The sequence below is a fragment of the Clarias gariepinus genome, chromosome 23 (genome assembly GCF_024256425.1).
Source record: "Clarias gariepinus isolate MV-2021 ecotype Netherlands chromosome 23, CGAR_prim_01v2, whole genome shotgun sequence".
Lineage (NCBI taxonomy): Eukaryota > Metazoa > Chordata > Actinopteri > Siluriformes > Clariidae > Clarias > Clarias gariepinus.
The window spans coordinates 12829121-12850349 of NC_071122.1; the positions used below are offsets into that span (position 1 = coordinate 12829121).

The following is a 21229-nucleotide window of genomic DNA, read 5'->3' on the forward strand; positions in this document are numbered from 1 at the left end:
GAGATAACTATTCAAGCACTTTTCTTTATTTGCGTTTGCACACGATATTCTTAATGAAAAATATTTTATATATTACAATGTTTTAACTAAAACCAGTCATACAACATATGTGACCGGGAAAAAGAAAGGCAAACACAATGAAGAAAGAAATCTGGCACAGACAAAAATAGGACACGCATGAACAGATGACTCAGTTGTCAGTCTGTCTAAAATCTTAAACACAGCTTTGGCAAATTTTATCACCCAAGATTTGTACATATCTTTACATAAGTTTACATAAGCCTTTTTTTGTGCAACAATAAGCATTGTTCCTGATTAGCTTTGAGATGAGCTGCTTCCCATCTTAAAAAATTGGGCTGATTGAAATGAAAACATCACCACCCACAACAGTCTTCTCATGTTTCCAACTCGCACCTCATTTCTGTCACAAAGATGACATGAAATACTTTAAAACAAATTGTTACAATCCTATTTTAATCTGCTACTGGATATGACTCTTCAAGTTACATCTGCTGGTTAACATACTAAGTTTACCTCTGACTGCATAAGATGAAAAATTAAGGCATATTCTGAATCATTGGTTATACAAAATGGATCTTCACCATGTTCACAAACATATTGGTGTCATATAATCCTCAACAGCTTAGTAAACCTTTGGTGCTATGAAGCAAAACTGTAAATCAGTGCAATTACATCTTGCATTATTTTCTATACTACTGTATACTATAATTACCTTTTAATGATATTTCCACTTTTTTCCAGTCAGTGAGTCAACATGAACAAAGGACCTTTTGTGTCACTACCCACATTTTACCATAAATAGGACATCTTTTAAACACTGCCTACTGTGTTAAAAGGTAAAAGCTCAAGCCCCACGTTCCCCCCGCCCCCCTTTTCACCAGTTTCCTCCACCAGCTGAAGCTTCATATACAGTACATCATCAGCCAACGCTGAGGTTAAACTAGCACACAGAAAACACTGTCAGTGCCCTTGTGTCACCTGAAGAGTCACTCCTGCAATGTAAAAAAACTTTACACTTGATATAAAGAAAGAAAACCAATATAATAAGATTCCTGTCCTGGATCAGCACTGGTTCTGTTACAAACGTACTGTACAAACAATATTCCCTTTTTTTCCCCCTCACTTGCAAAAAGAAACAAAAAAGGCAGAGCATGGTTCGGTGTCAATAAACCTGTCCTATATATATGTCTCACATTTTTCATGGAAAACTCCGGAGTACATGCGGTTTCTTATCTCTGGAGTTTAAATTGTGGTTTAAAGAGTCCTTACGCTGTAATTATCTGTTGAGAAAAATTATTTGATCACATCATGAGGAGTACTCGAGTCGTGTGTTTAAGACTTTCTATGGTAAATATAGCCCATATAGGACTGGTGTGAGCAAAGTGGAAGTGTGTAGGTGTGATGTAATCCAGCCATGGTGGTGTTGTCTGACGTTTGTGGTTTAGTATCCGGTTTTGGGCGGCTCCACGTAGGCTGGGTTGTATGGAGGCTGAGCAGCGTTATAGTCAGGCTGGGGAGGAGGGTGAGCGTAGCCGGCCTGCACAGGGGGGTTGAGGGGGTACGGAGGCCGAGTGGCATCGTAGGCGGCTTGGCTGTATGGTGAAGGATATCCTCCTGGAGACACAGAGAGAAAATAATAAAGTTAAAACGCTGCTGTGCTCACCAACATGAACGTATTATTGTGAAGCTACGACTGGCAATTAGCGACTGGCAATTAGTTTCATTAATGTAAGTTAGTCTTTTTTTCCAAGCCAATTACCACCTACTACATTCATCAGCTGGAGTTGGGTGAAGCTTAAAAGTGTTTTTTTTTCCCTGAGCTATCTTAAGCCACTGCATCTTTTTTTCAAATTGCTGCAGTGCACATTAACATGTTACTACTTGCAAAAGCCATTCTAGCATGCTGAAATAAAGCTTCAGGATGTATGCCTCGTCAGAAAAGATATACAACCATGGAAAAAAAGTAACTCCCTATTTGAAAAAAAAAAAGCCTTTCTGCTTTGACTTAAACATTCCTCGTATATTATTTTCTCATTGTCTGTAAATAAAATAGTTCTTATTATTAAAACATTAAGTCTTGTAGTAAAAATAGTCACACTGTATCGGTTACTGCAGACTGATTTGCCCGATTGCACAGCTTTAACTTTTGCCAACATAAAATAAAATATGAATTTATATCCAATGTAATGTAAGCTAGTGACACAGCAAGGTAAGTTAACATACTACAAGTGTTTAGACTTGTCTATTTTATTACATACCTACATCTGGGGCATAACAAAAGCCTTTACTGACAATTTCTGTCATTTTCTCTTACTGGTTTCTTCTTCTCTTGGCTCGCTAATATTTTAATTGCTTCCTTTCATTTTGCAGCCCGCAACAGAACGCTCCATCAAATCAATACACAGCGAACTGTTTACGTCTCCTTCCGCTTTGTGAGTGACATAAGCTCTTCGTCTGTGTTTACTGGCGGCTTGCACCCGGAAGCGCGCTGTCACGCCAAACAAATAGTTGCGCAAAAACATATTACAAGCTTTTAAAATTAATAAAAAAGAAGCTTTGAGGCAAAAGATTTTGCCTCGATAATTTTTTATAATCGAATTACTCGAGTTACTTGAGCAATCGTTTCAGCCCTAGTATATATTCACAGTGTTATGAATAAAATGTGTTCTGTGGCATTTTAAAGTGCAAGTGATTTTACTAGCTGCATTGCTATATAAGGTTAATGTACGCTTTTTTTTTTTTCCTGTTTCCTCACAGTAGACCTGAGGTGATGTCCACCGGCCCCCTCCCTCCCCATCTGGTACTGCTAAGTGGGAGACCTCCCCAGTCAGTCCCCTGCCACGCTCACAAACTATAATGAGATTAATTAACTCACACAGTGACATGGGGGGAAAAAAATACGAGTGACAGAAAACTGATCATAGTTATCATCACTACATTATCAAACGTTATCATTCTTAACTTTGGCCTTGTTTCTCCACGCACTCAGTGGCGCCCCAGTGAGACGCCAACCGGACCAACGAGAAACGCAGACGCAGGTTCTCTGATTTGGTAAAAAACATGACAGGCAGGCTGAGGAAGAGGACGGCTTTCCTGTAATATTTCACTTTCATATGTTTGACGTTGCTTCTCAATAGGTTTGATATGAAACGGGTCTTTTAGTTTTTAATTACGGAACTATTCCATATTTTACAGGAGGAACCTCTTTAGCCTTATTCATACCAAACCACTGGGTGTACCAAATGGCCAGCTTTGCACAACACTGGTGTATTTTATGACTTTACCCGTCTTTAGCCCTTCGTTGCGACACTAGATAATTACGTTAGCGTGTGTCAAAGTCACGGAATGCTGCGATTTCCAAACTGCTGCCAAGTACTGGTCTTACTTCCTCGTTTGTTTTTTAAGATTTTAAATACCTCACAGTAACCACTCTGGTATGACATTTTAAAAGTTGCTGTCTCAGTGTATTGTTAGCATAAACAATGCTACAGGAAATGTGAGACTCACATGAGACATGAGTCAAAGCCCATACGTCAGTGACGCTCTGATTAACAGGAGAGAGATGCAAGCTGTCCTTTTTACGGCTGGGGTGAGTTCCCCATGGTCCTCTCAGAGGAGGATAACTGGCAACGGCGGTATTCAGAACTGTGGTGGTGATTGAATTAGGATAGGACTTTCTAACCATGACACATCATAGAATGATTATATAGGAATACATATTCCTGCATTATCATCTACTGTAGCCATCTAGTGTCATGGCTGAAAATGTTTAGCTTAAGCCAATATACAGACATAAAAATAGTACAGAAATAAATTCTGCCATAGCACACTTTTAGATATAGATTAACAAGCATTTTGTTTCTCCCTCTCCTTTTCAATATCCTAAACAGTTGAATTTTTTTAGATATAAAAAAAAATCCAGATTTTATACTGGAATTCACTAACCCTACTGTCACTGAGGTTTAATGACCTCTAAAGGTTTAATGACATTTCCTTTAAAAACAAAAAAAAAAGGAAAAGAAAAAAAAAAATCAGTCTGTGCTAAAACGATTCTGTACTTTTAATCTGTATATACTGAAAAAAAGAATGCTTGTAAAAATACTAGTAGCCATGGGCGGTTTCTAGGTATACCATGATTTCAAAATGTCCCGGTTTCAAAACCACTTAACTTTCCATCATTCTGTTACTGCAGTATAAACTGTTTTTAGAACCTGTCAGAGACAGAAAGTGGAGGCATTTCTCAGGTCATGTACAGTGGAGTGTAACACAACCACACCCACTTCCCCCATGGTTGGTGCCAAGCAAACAGTCAGCTGTTTATGATGGCCGAAGGAAGTAATTCCCAAGCCGTCGGCTGAATTTTTTAGGTACCGAAAGAACACAGGCGGCCATGGCTCGGAGGAGGAAGGTCATCAAGTGACTCCCAGAGGAAGCAACACGTCGTAATATACTTTCACATCTACGAAAGCACCACCTGTGACGGTGTGACGCTTTGTTAAACATAAGGTCATGCTTAAGTCTTGAAATGACTGGTTTCAACATTAGTGTGTCTATCGCTTTTGAAAAACATACAATAGACTTGCTACTGGGGCAGCTAACATGGCTAATTAGCTGGTTTCTCCCTAACACAAATTTTATGCAAAATTAGTACTTTTACCCTAGTTCTGTAATTAAATATAGCTGGTATCACATCTATATTTTTGCTCAAGTGTTCCACCATTGTGTAGTTCTATTCAAAATTACAAGGTTTTTGAAAATAAAATAAAATAAAATGGGCTGCTGGTTATATTGTGTTTTTGTTGTTTGGAGAGATAGCGTGAGTGAGTATAAAGTAAACACACAAGTCTACACATTTCTCTCTCTCTCCTGATGTGCATGTCTGCATCAACACAAAATACCAGAATTAATATTATAGCGTTACTTAATTATAGTTAGTAGTAACAGCAGTATATTTTATTTCTAAGGTTTTTTTCCAGAAGATAATTCAATTATTTATTTTCTGAGCTCTTTGTGCTGCAAGTTTAGTCTCCTTTAAGGGACAAAATTTATCTTAAGTAATTTTATTCTTATAAATCAAATTATTTATTTATTCTCTTATTTTAACTTAACATAGATGTTTACTAATGTTCCAAATGTTCTACATTAATTTATACATCTTATATTCCACCTTGTGTCCCACAGTACGTCTCCTGGGAAAGGCTCCAGGCCCTGGTATAGAAGATGTATAAATTAATGTAGAACACTAACACTGTGGCCTCACACACACTACAGGATTTTTTTTTACACCATTTAGCCTGATCTGGGAATGTGAGGCCACAGTGTTAGCCACATTTGCTATAGAGCAAATATGCTATATGTTGTTTAAAAAGAAAAGTGTGTTAATGGAAAAAAACACATTGTAAAAAATTTTTTAGAGCTGTGATCTCATTACAGTGAAAATGATATTTTTTGCTTAAGGTTATTGTTACATCTCGCAGTATTTTCGGGCATTTTGCACGTATTTTGGTGCCTATGTCTTTCAGGTCTTTGGGACTGGACATCGCACCTGTCAATCATGGTTTCCAGCGCAACCGCGATTCCCGTGGGGACCAATGAGGCTGCCCCAGCCGAGTATAAGAACCCGGAAGTGACGCAGCCAGCGGCGCGGCATTTTGTTTCATTCATACAGATTGTTGTTATGGTGACGCTATACTTCCGGTATTTTTGAATGTTGTCATAGTGATTTGTGAATGGTGTGTGTGCGTTATGCTAAGCTTTCTACGTGTGTTGTTTCGTCCTGACTACGCCCAGTACGAGTTCTTGGACGTTTCTCCATTTGCGGTGTCGAGTCCAGGTTAGTATGCCCTAAGGCGTACATAAACAGCACGTAGAGTTAGACTTTGTTTAGACACACTAGATAGGAGTGAGAGCTAACTGTTGTACTTATGTTTTGGCTAGTTAGTGAAGTTAGCGCGCATTCCACGCCCTTTTTGTTTTTACTTTGTTTAATAGTTTAGATTGACCGCCGCGCATAAGTTAGAAGGTGTTTTGTTTTACTTATTTCTTTGATTTAAGCTCTGCTCGTGGCTCCCACCGTTGAATGTGTATTTAATATTTTGTATATATTTTCTGTAAATTTTTTTTTTTCACTACTTATACTATTGGTTTCCACTGTGTGTTTTGGTGCTTTACACTTACTAAAGTTTGCTAAAACTCAGCGCTACTCTCAAGTTGGTCTCGTTTTTGTTCATGAGTGACTTCTCAAATAGTAATCAGTGACGGTCTTCAAGATATTATCCTTTCTTTTTTTAAATTTATTTATTTTTCTTATGTCGGCTTCCAATCTCCCTTAGACAAGAGCAAAATAACAACATTAGAATATCATATTAACCCATGGCTAGGTCCTAGTATGCTTATTAACTTCATAATAATGCGTTACAATTTGTTAGGTGTAACTTATTTAAAGTGGAGTGTTAGTCTGTGACTTTTCAGAAAAGATTCAGGGAGAAAATAATTCTCCAAATGAGAATAATGTGTCTATTTCAATGTACAATGCTTAAATCCACAGCTGGAGTCTATAATAGATGACCAGAAACACAAAATTAAACTAGATGTGCTACCTTATTGTGATAAACTATTTATCTTGTAATAATATTACAGAATGGCATCAATGCATCAATTTTTATTTCTATAGAAAAGGCAATAAACGAGGGGCTTGTCATGAGTAAAAGATGTGTGTCATGCTTCACTCATCTTTTGTCAGGCTGCCTCTGGGAAAAGCCCTGAACTACGATCCAGCAGAACACAGTGTTATAGACCGGACAATTTCACACATTTAACTAAGGAACACTAGAGTTCACTGCTATGAGTTAACAATTAAAAAAAAACATAAAAATACAGTTTTATTTTTTTTTTTCCAGTAAAAATATCAGATAGGCCAATTCAGTGTTTAACCATAAAATGATTGACAGCTGTGCAGCCGATATTAATCGACACTCTGGAAACCCGCACCCCTTCCATCTCACATGAGTAAGGAGTCGTCTTTTCTCAGTTTTCCCTCTTGAAACATGCACTGATTTAGCGCACTCACTTTCTGTCCAGGAAAATGAGCATATTTTGAGACTTTTTTAAAATTTATTTATCAATCTCCTATACATATAATAAAACTGTAAAGTTGGCGTGTCTGTACATTGAAGATTCGTGAAAATATAACTTGGGGGGGACGCAAGATGAGTGATAGGACACATCAAGATGTTTTTGGGAGTTTTTGTCCGTTTGTTTGTCTGTGCACGCATCACATAAAAATGGCCGAACTTGAGGTAACATATAGGCTTTGTTTCATTGACCACGGGAATTTAATTGGCGTTTAAGTGTCCAATTGAAATCTACTTAATAGACGCGATCACACTGCACTTCACAGTAATGCGTAAAAATTTTAGTTCAGTCCAAATTTCAACAAATGTCGTTTTCAATATACCCTTATGAGTGTGCAATTGCATTTTAAAATGTACCGGCCTGTTGATTTGCAATAACTATACCATTCCAAAATTTCATGCAAATGAAGTCGCGGGCACGGCTAGTTACTGTATATAAAAATCTACTCAGAATTTACATGCAGGGTTGGGCAGGTCTAGTGTCATCATAACAAATAACAGCTCATGTTTTCCTTTATTCAGTTTCCAGTTCAGGCAAAGCACCTACAATTTTCCATACTCTTGAATGAATGAATAAATAAACTTCTAAATGGTTACCTAAAACACCATGCAGTTTGTCTATAAATTCAGTTTGAATTTGGAAGGAAATCTGTTCTTACCACTCTCCTGGTATGGTGGAGGCGGTCCCGGTGCATAAGGCTGGCCCTGATACGGGGCAGGGGTTCCATACCCGGGCTGGACAGGGTAACCAGGCTGTGCAGGAATTGGCTGGTAGGGCGGATACTGAGCTGCAGGGTTTGGAGGCTGCTGCTGAGGGAACTGCGTTACTACTGTGGTTGTGGTCGTTGCCACCACCGCTGTAAAGGGAGGTCAAAAAGTTTAAAATTAATTCTCTCACCATCAATTTCCCAGTTATCTTCTTTGACAGTGTAAGAATCTATTTTCAGCAAAAGAAATGTGGTGTTGAAAATAGTTTAGATGTAGCTTTTTTGCAGTTTGACAAACCTGCAAATGAAGGTCTAGTAAAAGTAAAATGAATGAAGAACTAATACTGTAAAAAGACTAATCACACTGAATTATAGATGTTTTGTCAGTGGCCCAAGTCACCATACACGTTATCCTAAAGTAAAAAGACAACACATTACAGCTTTACTTAAGTAGAAACAAACAAAACTGATTAACCTTTTTGGAAACTTGGTGTCACACACTGAGTGAGATCATTCACATTAAACTGACATGTTTACAAAAAGGAAACACCCTTTAAAGCATGCAGCCTGACATCCTGAAAATAATTTGGAATGAAATTAGAAAGAGTTTCAAATATCAAAAACGATACTTCCGCATAACCTCTCAAGTACGTGGTCTAGACATTATATTAAAGGTTTAATATATTTTTAAAAAAATAACAGATCTTAAAAAGCCAACAATTAATAAGACAAAGATAAAACAACTACTTTCCACACAAACTCATGTTAGACACGTCATCAAAGGTCCGCCCACTGTCATGTTCAGCAAATGGCCTCTTGTGGAAAACATGACCCTTTATTATGTGACCACTTCCTGCATAGCAAGTATGTAATCGCTCCAGTAAGGCTTTCTTGGAAAACGTGAGCCAGAGTGACTGTGAAATCCCACAGATCCTTGAATACTTCTATCCTAGGCACATTCCCAACAAGTCCACTGAACCAAATCTGAACCAAAAAAACAAGACGACAGGGCCAACAGATACCACAAGCATTCCATTTAGCAATATCCCGCCTGTGATGAGTAAAACTGCAAGGAATTTAGTATGTAGACTAGCAGTTTTTTAAAGGATTTTTTGGGGGGGGGGTTTGTGCCACTGCAGCTAACAGAATATAGAACTGAAGAACTGTGGAATTCTTACTTCCCATATCTCAAGATGTTCGGGGTCAGAGTGCAGGGTCAACCATGATACAGGGTTACGGGGTTAAGAGCCTTGCTAGGAGTTGGATCAGTAATCCACAGCCTTTAACCTCTGAGCCAACACTAGACAACAATTATCTACTGAAGATGATCAGTATCTGGAATCCACAAACTGGTAGGACTAGATCAATCAGTGGCACAAACTGAACACAATTATTGTTTTGTTGAGTTTTTTTGTAGGCGAACTGTCACATGTACATATTTACACAAGAAATGGAACTCAAATGAATAAATACAGTCCCCCTAAAAAGTTTAAGACCATTTAAAAAACAAGGTTCCAAGTAGAGCTTCAACATACAACAAGAAGAAATAGGAGTGAGACAAAACATTTTTTGAGCATGCAATAGGCTGTTTTACAGCTGAAAAAAATTTAGGATCACATACCTTTAAAAGGCCACATCTATGCAAAGATGTGGATTCATTGTCATTTTCTGTCAGGTAGTCACACGTTCTAATGGCAAAGGCAAAAAAACTCTCCCTTTTTTAACGTGGTCGGGTTGTTGAACTGCATAAGCAGGGTCTCTCACAGCGCGCCATCGCTGCTGAGGTGGGATGCAGTAAGACAGTCATTTGGAATTTCTTAAATGATCCTGAGGGTTACGAAACAAAAAAGTCAAGTGGAAGACCCAAAGAAATTTCACCAGCACTGAGCCGGAGGATCCAATTGGCTGTCAGTCAAGACACTGGACATCCTCGACCCAAATTAAGATCAGTACTGGTGCTGACTGCAGCCCCATAACCATCAGATGGCATCTGAGACTGAAGGGTTTCAAAAACAAAAAACGTCTTCAAAGACCTCGTCTCCTTGAATGCCACAGAACTGTTCGTTTGGACTTTGCAAGAGAGCACCAAACATGGGACATTCAAAGGTGGAAGAAAGTTTTATTCCCTAATATGAAAAAGTTTAACCTTGATGGTCCTGATGGTTGCCAACGTTACTGGCATGATAAGCAGATTCCACCTGATATGTTTTCTACGCACCACAGTGGGGGGGGGGCACCATAATGGTCTGGGGTGCTTTTTTCTTCAGTGGAACAATGGAGCTTCAGGAAGTGCAAGGGCGTCAAACGGCTGGCTATGTCCAGATGTTTCAGAGAGCATTCCTCATGACTGAGGACCCTCGTCTGCGTGGTAACGACTGGGTTTTTCAACAGAGCAATGCTACAGTACACAATGCCCACAGGACAAGGGACTTCTTCCAGGAGAATAACATCACTGATCACCCTGATCTAAATTCAATTAAGAATCTTTGGGGATGGATGGCAAGGGAAGTTTACAAAAATGGACAACAGTTCCAGACAGTTGATGCCCTTAGTGCAGCCGTCTTCACTTCATGTTTACACTCACCTCATGAAAACGCTTGCATCAAGCATGCCGCAACGATTTTTTAAAATGATCAACAATAACGGTGGAGCTACTCAGTACTGAGTTCATGTTTGGAAGTTTGTTTCTGTTTTGGGGGGGTTTACGGGTTTTTTGGAGGTGTGGTCCTAAACTTTTGATCAGCTGTTAAACAGCCTGCTTCAGTTTATTTTTTATTTTTTTTTTATTAAATTGCATGCTCAAATTTTTTTTGTCTCACTCCCATTTCTTCTTGTTGCATGTTGAAGCTCTACTTGGAACCTTGCAAAATATGATTTTTCAGGTGGTCAACTTTTGATCGGGACTGTATGTGAAACTCAGAATTGACGCTAAACAAAGAATACCCTATCTGTAAGAACAAAACTGATGGCACCCTATAAAATGAAGAAGTGTCTATGGTTGCCGAGGCACGGCAGTGACTGAGTTGCATTACAAGCGCGGTCTGAATCAAAGTGAATTGTGTGTCAGAAATGACGTATAGATAATCTATGAAAATATTCACACTCATACTGATGGTCTGAGTAATTTAGATATTCACTCTAGAGAATGAACAGGAGTGAAACAGAGCTGTGAATTTAGCTGGACTGTCTAGACTTTTGGACAGTGTGATTTTCATTTTAATTCCATAGCACAAATGATTGCCTGATTTGTCTGTAGCAACTATATTTCTTAGAGGATTTAATAAATTAAAAGTTACTAAAAGTATTACATATGCACTGAAATGTTGCGCAACTTGTTTTGTTGAATTTTTAAAATGTCATGTCGCATACAAAGCAGGAACAATTTTTCCTGCCAATATGCTGCATCACACTCCAGTCCAGTAGGTGAAGGTATTTCATGAACTGTGCATAAAATTTAAGGTAGAAAAAGAAACAATACTCCAACAAACAAAAAAAAGTAAAAAAAACTATGGTATTAGCCTCAGAGTGGCGCAGTGGTAAAGTGCTCGCCCTATTATCCGGAGATCGCTGGTTCGAACCCCGGGTGATGCCGTTCCCCCCCCCCCCAAAAAAAAAAGTATGGTATTGTGTAAACTATATTCTAACGGCTTTGGAAGTCACATTCCTGTGCATCACATCTGAGACGTTGTGTAATCTAACACAACAATTCTGCAGAGAAGAAGTTTAAGGGCCGTGACTCTTTGATCAAACCAGAGATGTATCATGCTACAGATCCTGATATAGTTAAACAAACATTGTCAAAAACAACCGCCTTCACAGGAATGGCCATTTGACTGCGACTGCAAACTTCCATTCACGTTTATTCATACTAATGTTACTTGTTTCAAATATATACCCCTCAAAGAAATCTTATAAATCCTGTAGCCTTTTTTCCTCTGTTATTTTATTGAACTCAAATGCTTGATTCACCATGTTGAAAAATTTGTCAGAACCGCCAGTCAGATTGCAACCATTAAGATGCTAATGTTAGTGGTCAGAAAAGTGTACAACAAATAAACAGACAATTTGAGAGTTGTAAGCAGACAGATACTATTATAATTAAACAGTTTGCTTTTTTCATTTTTTTTTTTTACTTACGTCTGGGTTTTCTGCACATTTTGTACAAGCAGCAGCAGGGGCAAACACAGCAAACTATAATAAGTGCGATAATGATGATCAGAATCGCTACACCGACAGCAATAGGTAGACCTTTATCCACTGAATAACTGAAAAGGAATAATAAAATCAGCATTAAAAACAAGTATTCAACTCTGATATAATTTAACCCTGATCTTCTGTGACACTACAATGAACTGATTCAACAACAAATCGTGTTCAAATAATCAGAAATTATAAAAGGTATACTATAGGCCAGTGAACAAAAAGACAATTTGCCATCAAAAAATCAAACACATAAAAAAATATGTCATGAGATAATACTGGGCCTGCTTTTCAACTGATCCAGTTCAGAGCAACATGAACCACAGAATGCATTCATTAGCAGAAGCAATTATTACAGAGGACAAAAATGTCAAGAAATGACAAGGAAATTAATCAATTTAAATTACTGTACATTCATGGTGAATTTATATTAAGGATTTCAGGCTCTATTTGCGTGTCTAACAGCTTGCATTCAGACTCATCAGATGAAGGAGTTTCCATTATTCTACTTTCGAATGCAAGAAGTATAGGCTGAAATTTTATTTATTTGATTCTTATTAGCTGAAATTTTTTCACAAGGCACCGATATGTGCAAGACAACTCAAAGATCAATTCTAAATAAAATCGCATCGAAGTGAGAAATTTGTGGTACTAATGTGTGGAAATCAGTTGTTTCATCTCATGTAGCCTTGATGCAGCTTCATTATGACGGTTTATGCCTGCAATTGCTCTGATGAACTGCCATGAACAGTTCTGTACCCAAGTCCATCAGTAAACGCGTTGCCAACCTCAACACAGACTTCATGATAACTAAAATGCATCTCCTTGTAATATAATTTCCTTTTTGACCATCAAGCACAACATTTTAGAATTAATTTATTTGTCTCTGCTTATGGAGTCTGGTTACCAAGGTTTCATCCTTATGCAACCTCAGGAAGGTTTTTGTCAGCATATTCTTCTGGCAGAAATTAATGTTGCTATAAATTTACATTAAAAAATTATGACAAAAACCTTCTGATTCCATGGTCTTTCCCGTTTTTGTTTTCTTTCATTGGGTACACTGCTAAATGAACAACTTCTCTGCAGATACTTTTTGGTCTTTTATTCCTGGGACAGTCTGCATGAGAGTCAGTTTTATCATGGTGCTTGATAAAAAAATTTAATCAGATGTTCCCAAACTTTTGACTGGTGGTGTAGAACTAACTGTAACAGTTCTAAACTCATGTTTTCTTCCTATATTTCTTTATAAGGTCACAAGGCAGTGTTGCGTAAAACATCTTAAAGCAGAACAAGAGGTTGTACAAGAATTAACCCAAGGAACAAAAAAAGGAAGAAATGTATTTTAATTTGCCAAGCCCAATGCCTCTCAGTTTCCTGCTGAGCCACTATTATGCAAGGTGGTGGTAGCATAGCATGTTGATAATTTTTTAGATGCACCTCAGTTGCTTTCCACCAAAACACTCCTACAACAACAACAACAACAACAAAAGGTTGCTGCCATCCCCAGGAAATTCTTAAGATTAAAAGTAGGGATGCACCGAAATTTCGGCCGCCGAAAATTTTCGGCCGCCGAAAATTTTCGGCCGAAATAGCATTATCGGTTTCGGCCGAAACAGCATTATCGGTTTCGGCCGAAACAGCATTATCGGTTTCGGCCGAAACGTAAGAAAGCGCCGAAAATAAAAGCCAAAATTGTCGCCACGCCTCTCCCATCCTCCCGTCTCGTTCGCGCTGTCATTACGCATCAAACACGGAGTATGTCGGCGGTTTGGAAGCACTTGGAAGCAAGTTTTGTTATTGTTAAACAGCCTTATTACTGTTATTTATTATCAATAAAAGTTTGATTGCTTAATTAATTTGTAGTTTTTTTAATACAAACAAAAAAAAAATATTTTAAACATGTTTTTTAATGAAGCCATTTTCGGTTTCGGTATCGGTTTTCGGCCAAGTGCATCCAAAAATTTCGGTTTCGTTTTCGGCCCAGAATTTTCATTTCGGTGCATCCCTAATTAAAAGCCTTATCCTTAATCCTCTATAGTTAATTTTCTTCCTTTTTTTTTTCCCTGAATGATGCATTGTCAGTGGGGTCCCAAGATTTTAATACTGACATACAAATATTTGTATAGATCCTCACAGTGCTTCATTTCCCCCTTTTTCCTAAATTCTTGGCAGAGTTGATTGGAATTTCCCATGATATCAACAGCAAAAAGGCACCTGCTCTACAGATCAAACTCTTTTACAGCTATAAGTATACTTCATATTATCTCTTAATTATGACAATCAAGAGCTTCTAAGTATCATTGCATCAATTTCTTGAATGTTCCAGACTATTTAAAGTCAACCTGGCATATGTACTGTAAATGTTTGACCAACTGAATTCTCCATAGTAAATAAGGCTAAAATAAATATGTTTTTAATACACAGACTGTTTTAAAATGACCTCTAATGACCAGGCAAAGATCTGAATGATAACTTACATACTTTATCAAGGTGTGGAGTTAAGAAAACCTAAAAAATCTTTAGCCTATGTGTATGTACATTTTGAAAAACAGTTTTTGGATACCTTGTATTTGTTAAAATACAAGCAAATATCTCTTACACATGCCCTAATTAAAATAAAGCAGATATTAAAAATGAACTATTGTAAACAAATATTTTTTATAAAAAATAAATTATTGTAAACATAGAGTAGCATTTACTACACTGCATTGTAATTCAGCTGTTATATAAATGTTACAATTTCTCTTTGGGATTAATAAAGAACTGTACTCTCTCTCTCTCTTCTCTCTGCATGCTTCAAATCTGTGTGTTCCCACCCACAAAACTATTTTTTGGTGCTGCTGGTCCTCCAGAATAAAAAGCAGGTAAGGAAGTTGCATGAACAGTCATAAAAAAGAACCTCCTCCTTTTAATGTAATATTTCCATTCATCAAATTTAATGCTGTCAACTGAGTTTATTTGTTTGTTCATAAAAACCATTATAAAGTTACTGTATATGTATCAATGCGAAACCTAACTGAAGCTAGTGGCCTGCATCTGCAAGGTTTTGACAGATAGGCTAACTGCAAGGACAAACAGGTGTGCCTTATAAAGTGTTCGGTTAATGTATATAAAAAAATGGTTTCCTGTAAATATAACAAGTAAAGATCCAGCTCAAATTTAGCACATCTGTCTAGTACAATGTAGACTTTTTTGTGGTGAATTGTGCTTGTCATTTACACGAGTAAAGAAAATAAAACAATGGATTGAACGCAAACAATGGATTGATTTTGCAAGCCCACTTATAACAGGCCTACAGGAAGCTGTGTACAGACACTTGTGTAGTCTGGGGGCTGTACATCAGCAAGGTGAGAAAAGAAAGCTGACTGATTCAATTCGGTACCACCTAATAAAGCTAAAACAAGCATTAAATTATTTATATTAAAGTTTATTTAATATTTATATATAATATTTATATGTCATTAATGTTTATCTGAAAAAGCTTTTATTCGTGTTATCATCTAAATAAAAGTAAGGACTGGAGAAAAAAAAATATCTATACACACACATATATATAAATATATATAAGTGTGTGTGTGTGTATTTTAACAGTGGATGGTGCAATAAAAATGGGAACTGTTATCTTACTCTTCGCAGGTGTCGTCATCAACTTTTAAAGAAGAAGATGGACAGCAAAACCGACTTCGACAGGTACCACAGCAGTACATAGTCCCACAGTACTGGGGTCGTTGATAATTCCCAAATAAATCGGAGTAGCCATCGCAGTCACCAGCTGAAAAAACAAAAAGCAATAAGAATTAAATATTTAAGCAATAATACAAATAATACATACAAAATAAACGGGTTAAACTTCTGGAGCTGTGTAATGATCAGGTGAAGAAGGATTGTGATCTAGAAACCAGCACAAGAGACATCTCCTTTCTATTCAGTCCATAAAACATTTACGATTAAGATCAAATATATTTGTCACATGTACCATTGCATCATAGTGAAATTATTTTTCCCCCAGATGTTTTAGTAAGGAAGCTGGGGTCAGAGTGCAAGGCAGGCCGAGATACAGGAGCAGGTAGCGTTCTCACACACAGTACAGTATGTATATACACAGTATATATACTGTGGGGTGATTCCATCTCAAATCAACCAGTGGGTTCCACCACATGATCACAGATTTTACTGATTTATTCACCAATTGTTGGTATTGGCATGAAAATAAAAACCCCCAATTTTTTTGTCCCAACTCCTGCTTGTTAAAAAATGGCAGCCATCTTGATTTTTGGCCTCGACGCGCTTCGAGACATGCCACGCCCCTTTTGGAAATCCTCTTTTTCTAGATAACTCACTTGCTGTATGTCATATGGAGATGAAACTGTGTATATTCATGTAATTTTTCGTGTAGATTCAGATTCTGCGATCAGAATTTGGCTCTCTCTTGTGGTTATGGAGATATTTCTAAAAAAACCATTTTTTGGGGGTACCCCTTTTCGACCCCCCAGAACCCAAGGTCTGCATGTATATATGTCACTCAAAAAAATAGGGGTTACTTCACATCACCTCATCTTGAAAATAAATAAAAACCAGAGTTGTGTTATGCCTTGTTTTATAGAAATCTTTAAAAATTAATTGTCCAGGTTTTGCAACATTTTATGATTTGACATACAGAAATGTACTGCAATATCTGTAGAATACTTAATGCATACTCATAAAATCTGCTCCTTTTAAAGTAAAAGTAACCTTAAATTCTTCTGTAATGCATATCTAGTCAAAGACTGTTTCTCTTGGAGTTCTTTTAAATAAACAGCTTGGGCCTTGGCTGTATAGTGATGAGCTGTGCAGGAGTCACATTTTTCACAAAGTCTCATAATAAAATCAGACACAAAGACATGTCAGAAATTTTGCCATGGCTTTCATGATTCCACTGCTTGAACTGAACAGTGTCATCTGGGTCCAAATCAGCATTTTCAAATATACCATCAAGATTAGGGCTGGGCCATATTATACCTTTCACGGTAAAACCAGTACAATGTTAGGCAATGATAAGAAAATGAAATATCGCGATTGAATAGGGGTAAAACGCGCATGCGCAGTGCCTTTGTTTTCATACATTTTTATGGGGGAAAAAGCATGGCGGCGGCGGCGGAGAATGAGAAGGGCGAAAGCGGATCGTTGATGAACCAGAATTGGTTTGTAAAAATGGTGCAACTTCAGTAGTGTGGAACTGGTTTGGTTTTCGCTCGTCAGATACCCAACAAAGCACAATTTTTTGTAGAACATAACAAGCAAGCGGGTCGTCGTGGCATTTACAGAATGTCTGGGTTGAAAAAGAGGGATCTCATTAATTTCAACGCATCTGTAGCTTGAAGAAACAGCGTTTCTTTATTTATTTTTTTTATAAAAAATAAATTAAAATAATTTAGGACATTTCTGTACCTAATTGAGGTGTACCTTTTGGGGGTCTCAGATCTGATTATTTTGGTACCAGTTTGGGGTCACCAGGTCATATGACCTAGCAGCTATTGAAGAAATAGCTTTTTTTTTTTAAATAGAAAATAAAATAAAAATGAATGAAGACATATCTTGGGATAAAATCAGGTGTACCTTGTGTGGGGCTCTAATGAGATTATATTGGTACTAGTTTGGGGTCACCAGGTGACATGACCAAAAAGCTATTGAAGAAATAGTGATTTATTTAATAAAAATATATAATATTTGCAAATGAATTCACAATACTCAATTAATATTATCTATTAACCAGATGAACCAGAATTGGTTTGTAAAAATGGTGCAACTTCAGTAGTGTGGAACTGGTTTGGTTTTCGCCCGTCAGATACCCAACAAAGCACAATTTTTTGTAGAACATAACATGCAAGCGGGTCGTCGTGGCGAAGGGAGGAAACACCACAAACCTTTTTTATAATTTAAAGCAGAAGCACTTGTTTGAGTACAACAAAGCTGTTAAAGTATGTGAAAAACTTCCATGAGCCGTAGCATAATTTATCCATGTTTTTTGTTTGCTTGTTTTGTTTTTACTCAAGAGTTTTAAGTTTTATTATTTGACCTATTTATTTACCACACTGCAGTTTTATGTTGCAAAGCAACTCTTTTTAAGTTTTGTGTATATTATACATGGTTATGCTCAGGATATGTCAGCCCATTTCCACTGGAAATGCCTTTTGGTTAAATTGTCAGCAAGGAATTTGCATTTGCACTGTTAAAATTTTATATAGCTTTAATGCACATACAAACAGCTGCTAGTTAATAGAAAATAAGTTGATGGGTTTTTTTTGCACTAATAAAGTTTTGGAATTGTAAAGTATTTTGTCTCGTGTCAATCATATCGTCAATTATATCGTTATCGCAAATGTTCAAATATATATCTTGATAAATATTTTTGGCCATATTGCCCTTCCCTAATTAAGATAATCAGATAGTTTTGATTGGGGGCCACTGCTCACGCCTGTGCAACATATAGTCACGAGAATCCAAAGAACAGACAAGTTTTGCCATCAATTCTTTGTAATCAGATTGTGATTAAGACAACAAACTACATTGGAAAGATTCAGTAAAAGAATTAACATAAATAAAACACACTCAATTAGTACGAAGAAAAAGATGATGCAATCATCCTCAAGTTCCTTGAGTGCGAGGTCACTCATGGAGTTGGTAGGAGATAATTCAACTTTCTGATCAGTATAAACCTGAATGGTTCAGTTACAGGATACTGTTTGACAGTGATACATGTATCTTACATGTACCACCATAAAATGACACATTTACTGGTATTTAAGGCCTATTGTGTAGATCCATGTACATTCTCTGTATATAAAATGTGTATCAAATCGTAAAACATTTCCAAAACCTGGACAATTCATTTTTGATGATTTCTATAAAACAGGGCATAACACACCTCTGGTTTTTATTTTTAAGATAAGGTGATGTGAAGTAACCCCTATTTTTTTGAGTAACATATATACATGCAGACCTTGGGTTCTGGGGGGTCGAAAAGGGGTACCCCCAAAAAATGGTTTTTCAGAAATATCTCCATAACCACAGGAGATAGCCAAATTCCGATTGCAGAATCTGAATCTACATAAAAACTTACATAAATATACCCAGTTTCATCTCCACATGACATACAGCAAGTGAGTTATCTAGGAAAAGAGGATTTCAAAAAGGGGCGTGGCACGTCTTAAAGCGCGTCGAGGCCAAAAATCAAGATGGCTGCCATTTTTTAACGAGCGGGAGTTGGGACAAAAAAATTGGGGGTTTTTATTTTCATGCCAATACCAACAATTGGTGAAAAAATCAGCAAAATCTGAGAAGTGATGGTGGAAAATTTCTCTTCCACTGGTTCATTTGAGATGGAATCACCCAGTGATATATATCGTGGAAACAGGAATTGATCAATACAGTATTCAATATTATCTTGGTACCTAGGTACCGATTTTATTTTTATTGAGATTCTGTATGCATCACGATTTTATAAACATCCCATTTTTATATGCATTTTGTTTCAGATGTTGTAAAACAAAACTAATAATTATATGAGGAACAAATCTGAAAAGCTTACAATGTGTGAATAGTTTAGAGCACGCCGCCTGTAGGATTATACAGGAACGGCACATTTTAACCACATAACATAAAAAGCCTTAAACATTTTAACTTACTAATGAAGAAATAAAACCATCACTACAACGTTAGATGAGTCTGTTATTATAAGCTTATATCATATTTACAGAATAAAACATTAATACATTAATTTAAGTTAATTTCTTTTCACACACACATTTACTTTTTACTTGTGGACATTTCTACAGGACCTGGGAAAATCCAGGTTTACATTTAGTGTTTAACTGAAGTTAAAATAGTGTTACAGGGCGAAGTTTTATGTCTGGAGAAAACAACTAATCAGTCTTCGGTAATATATTAAGTATTACGTTTTATACCCTTTATACGGGTCATGTGGTGTAAAACAATTATGGCTGACAAACTGAGTGAAACATATATATGTCTGTTTTATTAGCTGAGGGAATAATAATAAAAAAAACATGTCGAGAAAGCTAAAGGCTAACAACGGGCGGAAAGCTCGAGCTGTTTGCTATTTCTTGTAAAGCTCGCGGGCATCCGCGCGCACGCACAAACGCTACATTAACTAATTATTTACACAAGCAGCTCATGAGCTTCACCATATCAAACAAACAGGTTAGAACTCGGTAAAACCACAACACCCAGACTTCTGTCGCAGAAATAAAAAAGAGCACTCGCTATTTAGGAAATATTAGTATTAGTAAAAAGTATTTAAATCAAACAAACAAACGTCACAAACAATATTATAGCTAAATAAATAAAATCCGCAATCACTCACTGACATGTTCCACTTACCCATTGCGGTTAATATTAAACTAGCAGTAAAAGCCAACACGGCTGCGATGGACGAGGCCATGCTGAATATCTCCTGCTCTCTTCTGTCTGAGCTCTCAAACGCTCCTTAGTCTTCTACTGTAACATGAGCTCTAGGAGCTGTGCAGCGCGCCCCTACACCGGGGTTGCCAGATCAATAGGTTTCCCCCTCTGTGGAATAGCATACACAGACATGCAAGTGGTTCGATGATAAAATTAATTTACCTTCTATACCGCCCATCCTGTGTCCCGGGAGCTTTAGGGAACGAGGCTTAGTGCACCCAAGACAGTGTGCCAATCCATTACAAAGCACGTCCAGTGCACACACTTGGTGGGTTTACTCTGGGGACTCTGAAAAGAAACCAGACTACCCAGAGGAAACTCACTAAGCATGGGGAGAACATGAATTGAACCATGACCACAATGCCAACCACTACACCACCATGTTACCAAATTATACCTACTAAGCACTTTATTAGAAACATTATAACGTTGAGTTAGAGCCTCCCTTATTTATCAAAACAGCTTGAATCCCTTTTTTTTAACCAAAGGTATTTTTTTTTAAGTTACAGTATATCCAGTAATAGGGAAGGGGAGCATGTGTGGCTCAGGTTTTTAGGCTGCCATGTGGAAGGCCTGGGTTTAATTCCCGCCCAACTCCCAAAACCCAGACACTGGATGCAGTGCTAATCTGAAGCCAAGACAGAACTGGAGGGTAGACCCAGAAAGGGTAGTTGGTAAAACCTGTGCCAAGTTGTGTGTGGATTGGAT

At 37.3% G+C, this 21229-nt stretch overlaps 1 protein-coding gene across 1 annotated transcript; it reads right to left on the reverse strand.

The window, feature by feature from the left end:
• Nucleotides 1-10: 10 nt before the first annotated feature.
• shisa10.1 (shisa family member 10, tandem duplicate 1) lies at nucleotides 11-20574 on the reverse strand. Its single transcript, XM_053483801.1, has 5 exons — nucleotides 20441-20574; nucleotides 15689-15833; nucleotides 11999-12126; nucleotides 7814-8011; nucleotides 11-1635 (listed from the first exon to the last, which is right to left on the reverse strand). The coding sequence occupies exons 1-5, from the start codon at nucleotides 20499-20501 to the stop codon at nucleotides 1463-1465; spliced, it is 705 nt and encodes a 234-aa protein (XP_053339776.1). The 5' UTR covers nucleotides 20502-20574; the 3' UTR covers nucleotides 11-1462.
• Nucleotides 20575-21229: the final 655 nt, after the last annotated feature.

Excerpts from the sequence above, each read along its gene's own strand:
- shisa10.1 (XM_053483801.1), bottom strand. The coding sequence starts at position 20,501 with ATGGCCTCGTCCATCGCAGCCGTGTTGGCTTTTACTGCTAGTTTAATA. Across the intron at positions 15,834-20,440 it reads TTTAATATTAACCGCAATGG|CTGGTGACTGCGATGGCTAC; the intron begins GTAAGTGGAACA and ends TTGTTTTTTCAG. Across the intron at positions 8,012-11,998 it reads AATGTGCAGAAAACCCAGAC|CGGTGGTGGCAACGACCACA; the intron begins GTAAGTAAAAAA and ends CTCCCTTTACAG.